At 52.7% G+C, this 7046-nt stretch overlaps 1 protein-coding gene across 1 annotated transcript; it reads right to left on the bottom strand.

Moving 5' to 3' along the window:
• Positions 1–561: 561 nt before the first annotated feature.
• On the bottom strand, positions 562–3819 carry LOC102754748 (zinc finger protein 551). The gene is made up of 2 exons (XM_015565947.1): positions 3559–3819; positions 562–2311 (listed from the first exon to the last, which is right to left on the bottom strand). Exons 1-2 carry the CDS (start codon positions 3677–3679, stop codon positions 1104–1106), a joined length of 1329 nt encoding a protein of 442 aa, XP_015421433.1. The 5' UTR covers positions 3680–3819; the 3' UTR covers positions 562–1103.
• Between the last annotated feature and the right edge of the window lie 3227 nt (positions 3820–7046).

The following is a 7046-nucleotide window of genomic DNA, read 5'->3' as shown; positions in this document are numbered from 1 at the left end:
GTCAGTGGATAGAGCCTGTGGACTGAAAGGTCCCGGGTTCGATTCCGGTCAAGGGCATGTACCTGGGTTGTGGGCATATCCCCAGTGGGAGATGTGCAGGAGGCAGCTGATCGATGTTTCTAACTCTATCTCTCTCCCTTCCTCTCTGTAAAAAATCAATAAAATATATTTAAAAACAAAACAAAACAAAAACCAACATGGGACAAAGAGCGATTTTCTGCCATTGTGCTGTGCCTTCTGAAACAGAAAGTTTGGCCTCCCTACAAAATCCGTTCACTTCTATATGCTGACAGATCACAATGCTTATGTCAAATCATCTCGCACAGTGACTACAAGCATGAAAATTAAAAGCACAAAAGCGCCCTAGCCAGCTTCGCTCAGTGGATAGAGCATCGACCTGCGGACTGAAGGGTCCAGGTTCGCTTCTGCTCAAGGATACATACCTCAGTTGCAGGCTCGAGCCATGGCCTGGGTCCCTGGCCGGGGCGGGGGCACATTCAGAGGCAATCAATCAATGTGTCTTACATCAATGTTCCTCTCTCTCTGTCGCTCCCTCTCCCTTCCTCTCTCTCTAATCCTCACGTGAGAATTAATAACAGCAACAAAAGTACAAAAACAAAAAACTTCACAAAATGGTCATAAATCAGAGCAGTTTCCAGGGTAGTGAAGGATGACCTGGAAAAATTCACCGCAGCATAATGTGCGAACAACAGTGTCCATGAGAAACACGACCTTCGCTGAGGATGGGGGTTCAGGTCCATTCCCTAGTCAGAGAGGAAGAATTGAGGATCCCGACCACAGCTGAGTATTCATAATTTTCCCAGGCAAAAGCGAGGACACGGATGTCATCTTCCCTGAGCACGCAGGTGTGACTGAGGCACACGGTCCAGAGGAGCCAGGTGGGAGAGGTGAAATGGTTCCAGCCACAAAAACTGGCAGTGACATCGATCAACCTGGTAATAGCCCTTGCAGGTTACAGTGCAATGCAGCCCCTTAAGGCCTCTCGTGAACTTGACTCATCAGGAACCTAGCAGAGTGTATGTTCCATGAACAGGAAGTTAAATTCAGGTAAATAACTCTGAGTCTCCTCCGTGTTGTTATGCTTAAGGCCTTTCTTCAGTGTGAAGTCTCTGGTGTCTAAGGAGGTTAGATGTGCGGGTAAAAGCCTTCCCACATTCATTACACTTATAAGGTCTTTCTCCAGTGTGCACTCTTTTGTGTTTAATGAGGGTAGAGCTTTCTCTGAAGGTCTTCCCACAATCGCTACACTCGTAGGGCTTTTCTCCAGTGTGAATTCTCTGGTGTGTGAGCAGGTTATATGTGCGGGTAAAAGATTTCTCACACTCATTACACTCGTAAGGTCTTTCTCCAGTGTGTACTCTTTTGTGCAGAATGAAGTTAGTCCTTTGTCTGAAGGACTTCCCACAGTAACCGCATTCATATGGCTTCTCTCCGGTGTGAATTCTTTTGTGTTGAATGAGGGCACAGCTTTGTCTGAAGGACTTCCCACAATCACTACACTGATATGGCTTTTCACCAGTATGAATTCTCTGGTGTCGAATGAGATCAATTTTATAGCCAAGGCATTTCCCACAATCACCGCACTCGTAACGCTTTTCTACAGTGTGAATGCTCTGGTGTGGAATGAGGAAATCTTCGCCGTGAAAGCATGTCCCACACACACTGTACAGATCCGGTTTCCCTCCTGTGGGAACCCTTCTATGTGGAGTGACCCTCCCACACTTGCTACACTCATGAAGCCCTTCTCCGGAACAGGTACTCTGCCGCTGATCAAGGTTCTGACTGTGGAGAGCAGCCTTTTCACACTCGTCCGATGCATGACTTCTTCCACTGTGAGCGGCCTGCCCACCATCACTGCCACTGTGTGGGCCCTCAGTGATAAGAGTGGACTGGAGCTGGAGAGGGCCGGAGATGGCTGGAAATTCCGCCCCAACATCCTGACGCGTGAAAGGCGTCCCTGATGCACAGAAGCTGCCCCCGGTCACCAAGTTGCTGTCCGCCTCTCCTCTGCAGGGCTTCTCCCCACTGGCTTCCCTCTGTTGCTGGGCAAAGTCTGCACTGAAGCAGGAGCCGCTCACAGAGGCAGCTCTGAAGCACGTTTCATTTTCAAGGTTTGCTGCTTGGCACTCATTCAGGTGCAGAATATCTCTGAACACTGAGACACCCTGCCTGCAGGGGTGGGTCCTCCGGGCTGCTGGCACTGTCTCAGAAGCTCTTACCTGTGACTCTCCTTCTACAGACACACTGTGCGCAGAAGGGGCCTCCTCATTTGCCAAGTTATGCCAACAACCTGAAAGCAGAGAAATGCTGAGCACACAGATGTTGACTTTAGTGGGAAGGGGAAGTCCCATGACAAAGGACTGTCAGACATAATACAATGGTTTCATGGGATTGTCTGAAATAAGAGACCTGGCCCTGGCTGGTCTGGCTCAGTGGATAGAGCGTCGGCCTGCAGACTGAAGGGTCCCGGGGTCGATTCCGGGCGAGGGGACATGCCCAGGTTGCAAGCTCCATCCCCAGTAGGGAGTAAGCAGGTGGGAGCTGATCCATGATTCTCTCTCATCGTTGATGTTTCTATCTCTATCTCTCTCTCTCTCTCTCTCTCTCCCTTCCTCTCTGAAATCAATAAACAAAATATAGATTTTTTTTTTTTAAGTTAAGTAAAATAAGAGCCCTGAAGGCAGGTTGAATAATGTGTGGTTGTGCAGTGCTGGGCCTCTGAGGATCACAAAGTAGAGGAGACCTCCCCAGAAAAAGGACACAGAGATGGCGTGCAGCACAGAGAGAAGCAGGAAGGCAAGCACCCCATGTAATAGAAGCTGGATTGTCTGATCATTCTTCTGCTAACAGTGTTCAGCTGGGCTTGTCTGCTGGTGACATGGGCAAGCTGTGCAGAAAGTTCGTTATGTTTTTATCAAAGTAAAATTCAAATAATGAGTAGCTGGTGTCCAAGCACTACTGAAGGATGTATGTGCACCTCACAACCATGACGTGACATGGCACAGGCAGTCACAAAGCATAATTAGCTAGAGGGAAGGGGCAGAATTAGAGGCCATGGACCCAGACAGTCATCCTGCAAAGCTGAGGGCAAGCAAGGTGGGAAGACTCCTGACTCCCAGCATTTCCTGTTCTTTCTGAGGCAACTGTTGTGAGGGATGCTTGAGTGTGCATTGCTAAGGACTCTCCATGCAGTTCGGCCCTGGCACCCACCGCCCATGACAGAAATGTGGGGGAAGTTAACAGAGTGCACGGTCTGTGAAAAGGACAGCGATACTTTGGGGGGGGCGGGACACATCACCTAGGACCATGGTCAGCAAACTGCAGCTCTCGAGCCACATGCGGCCCTTTGGCCCTTGAGTGTGGCTCTTCCTAGGCCTTAGGAGGACCCTAATTAAGTTAATAACAATGTACCTACCTAGTTAAAAAATTTGGCTCTCAAAAGAAATTTCAATCATCGTACTGTTGATATTTGGCTCTGTTGACTAATGAGTTTGCCGACCACTGACCTAGGACACTAGGAGAATGTGAAGGTCTTACCTAGCGATGCTGCAAGTGCATAGATTTCCAGCATCACGTCGCAGTACAGAAGTCTCTGAGCCTCATCAAGAAGCCCCCACTCCTCCTGGGAGAAGGTGATGGCCACGTCCTCAAAGTTCATCTCCTGTCACAATGGGGACAGTTCAGTCCATTACCAGCTTCTCTCCTAGGATTGCAGGTTTGTCGCACACCCCCACCCTCCACGTGCATCTGCTCCCTCTACTGCCCACATCAGAGAACACGCCTGACCTTAGTGCTATACTCCTACTGATACTGTGTCTTCCCATCCCCAATGGGCAGGTAGGCAGATAAATGGCATCTAAGCCCTGGGCCTGGCATGCAGGACCGCAGCACCCCCTCTTTTCAGACAATTCCCCTGGGGCTCCACACATCATTTCCAGACACGAACAGACCTGGGCTCAGCCTGCATTCACTCTGTTGTCAATGCGAGACCCTGGGGCCAGGAATTCACACTCCCTCCCACACCTCCCACACCTCCCACACCATAGTCATCTCCTTGGCCTCCCTATAGGACCAACTTTGAGAACCAACACCTACAAAGGCGGCCTCCGTCCTGCTCTAATCCTCCCTCCCACTGTGACTGCTCCTTGCTTCACCCTTACCGACCGGGAAGCACAGCAGATCTGACACCCACGGCTGCAGCTGATGTTCCCTCACCAGGCACAGCCTCTCCCTCTCCACCTCGCCCTCATTCAAGGCCAGCAGATCTGACACCCACGGCTGCAGCTGATGTTCCCTCACCAGGCACAGCCTCTCTCTCCACCTCGCCCTCATTCAAGGCCAGCCGTTGCCTTCTATCCCACGTCCAGCGCGTTCACAGATAACCACTTATGTACCTACGCTGACCTGCCAGCCTCCCTTCCACACCGCAGGCCACACCCGGGGACACAGCCGCGTCCTGGTGACCCTTAGAGCAGTGGATCTGACCCCCAGTCTCATCTTGTGTGAGTTACTCCTCCACCTCCGCTCCATCGGACGTCCACTCAAGCCCTCGAAGGCCTTGGCCACCTCCTGAACCATATTCGCTCCCCGCCCTCTACATGACCACTTTGTCCCTAATCTGTGTTGTGAGTCCCACCTCCCCCAATCAGACTCTAGGAGAAAACCCCGCCCTCAGGCCCACCGTCTTCATCCCAGGGTAAGATTACAATGATTGCCCAGGCCAGTGTGGCTCGGTGGATAGAGTGTCAGCGGAAGGAAGGGTCTCAGGTTTGATTCCAGTCAAAGGCAAGATCCCAGGCCTTAGTTGGGGCATGTGCAGGAGGCAACCAATCATTGTGTCTCTCTCACACGGATGTTTCCATCGCTGCCTCTCCCCCCTCCCTTCCACTCTCTAAAAATCAATGGAAAAAAATGTCCATGGGTGAGGATTAACAACAACAGAAAGATTATCATTATCATCATGACCAGGATTCCCCATATTAAAGCATTCTACAGCGCCTGCCTGAACCATACACTCCCCACTACCTTGGAGAGAAACTTCCATCCTGAACTCCTCAGAGTTCCAGATGCCCATGAACTGCTCTCTGAAGCATCTATACCCTTAATAAACAAAAAATAAAACTCCTGATATCCCCAATGACAATTACTCCTACTACTGTGGTTTTTCCCATCTCAGTTGATGGTGCTTCCATACCTCTGGCTGCCAAAAGCAAATTTTCAAGGCATCCTTGATTCCTACCTCTCTCTCTGTCAAAGTTCAATGAAGAACATGTAGCCCTAGCTGGTTTGGCTCAGTGGATGGAACATCGGCCTGTGGACTGAAGGGTCCCAGGTTCCATTCCGGTCAAGGGCACATGCTTGGGTTGTGGGCTCGATCCACGGTAGGGGGTTGTGCAGGAGGCAGCCAATCAATGATTCTCATCATTGATGTTTCTATCTCTAAACCTCTTCCTCTCTGAAATCTATATTTTTTTTAAAAAAATTTTTTTTAAGAAATATAGGTGGCCACACCTAAAACACAGATCCAGAGTCCTACTCGTTCCCACCGCCATGGCCACCATCACACCTCAGGTACCATCACACTCGCCCCGACTACGGCAGCAGCCTCTCCCTGGTCACACCTACACCGCCCTCCACGCTGCAGCCACAGGAGACCCGGGTCAGATCCCCCGCCTCCACGGCTGCCAACTCTCCCATGGCCCCCATCACCCGCAGACCAGACACCTGACCTGTCACAAAGCTGCTCAGGACCTGATTCCGGTCCCGCTGTCCCCAGTTCCCATGGGAAGAAAGGCCACCTGTGGGTGCCTGGACCAGCTCAGCCTCCCCCCGGAAGCCCCTGCACATTCTGGCCCCTGTGCCTGAGAGGACGGCCCAGGTCTCACTGCACACGTTGCCGAAACCTGAGACCACTTCACACCACCTGGGACCTGGACTTCAGCTCCTGTGCTTGTCCCTGTTCAAGGTCCCCAGGTCCAGGGGCTGGAGAGCAACACGACAGCCCCAGGACCCCACGACCTCAGAGGCCACCAGAGAGTGAGGCCCTGACATCAGCCCCACAGCCCCGACCCTCAGCGGCTCTGCCGCCGCAGGAGCCGGTGGGAACTAACGGGCTCTGAGGGCCGGGCACCCACCCCAGGACCCAGGGGCTCTGCCCGAGGTCACGTGACACAGAGATGCCACCCCCCCCAGGGCGCCCCCTGCTGGGCTTCGGTGCTCACAGCCTCTCCTCCGCCCTCACTGCTGTCCTCTCTCCTGGAGGCGGCTCCTCCTCTGGGCGGTTGTGGGATGTTTAGACCCCCATCTCAGGCCTCATCCCTCTGCTGCTCACAACCACCGACGGCCACGGCGCCCTGAGCAGGAAGTGAACCTCCTCAAAGAGAACTTCACCTCATCTTCTCTGATGCTTAAAAAAAAAAAATCCTCACCCTAACTGGTGTGGCTCAGTGGATAGAGCATCGGCCTGCAGACTGAAGGGTCCCGGGTTCGATTCCGGTCAAGGGCATGTACCTGGGTTGCGGGTGCATCCCCAGTGGGAGGTGTGCAGGAGGCAGCTGATCGATTTGTCTCTCTCGGATGTTTCTAACTCTCTCCCTTCCTCGCTGTAAAAAATCAGTAAAATATATATTTTTTTAAAAACCCTCACCTGAGGATATCTTTTCCATTGATATTTAGAGAGAGATTAGGAGGGAGGGGGTAGAGAGAGAGAAACATCCAGGCGAGAGAGACCCGTGGGCTGGCGGCCCCACCGGGACTGGGGAACCTGCAAGCGAGGCAGGTGCCCCTGACGGAGGCTCGAACCTGCGACCTTGGTGTCTGGGGGCCGACGCTCTAACCATTGGACAAACCGGCCAGGGCCTCCTGGATGCATTTTCAATGTTTCCTCAGTGAGGAGGAGGGAGGAGGACAGAGGTGGGAGGGGGGAGGGAGAGGTCTGCGTGGCCTGACCAGAGAGGACCCGGACCCGCACCCGCGGTGTCTCCGGGGCCGCTGCCCCCATGGGCTCCGCTGCCAGCGCCTCCCAG

Source organism: Myotis davidii, unplaced genomic scaffold (genome assembly GCF_000327345.1).
Source record: "Myotis davidii unplaced genomic scaffold, ASM32734v1 scaffold1412, whole genome shotgun sequence".
NCBI lineage: Eukaryota > Metazoa > Chordata > Mammalia > Chiroptera > Vespertilionidae > Myotis > Myotis davidii.
The sequence above is the reverse complement of the archived record's forward strand: the minus strand, read 5'-3'. Positions and strand labels throughout refer to the sequence as shown.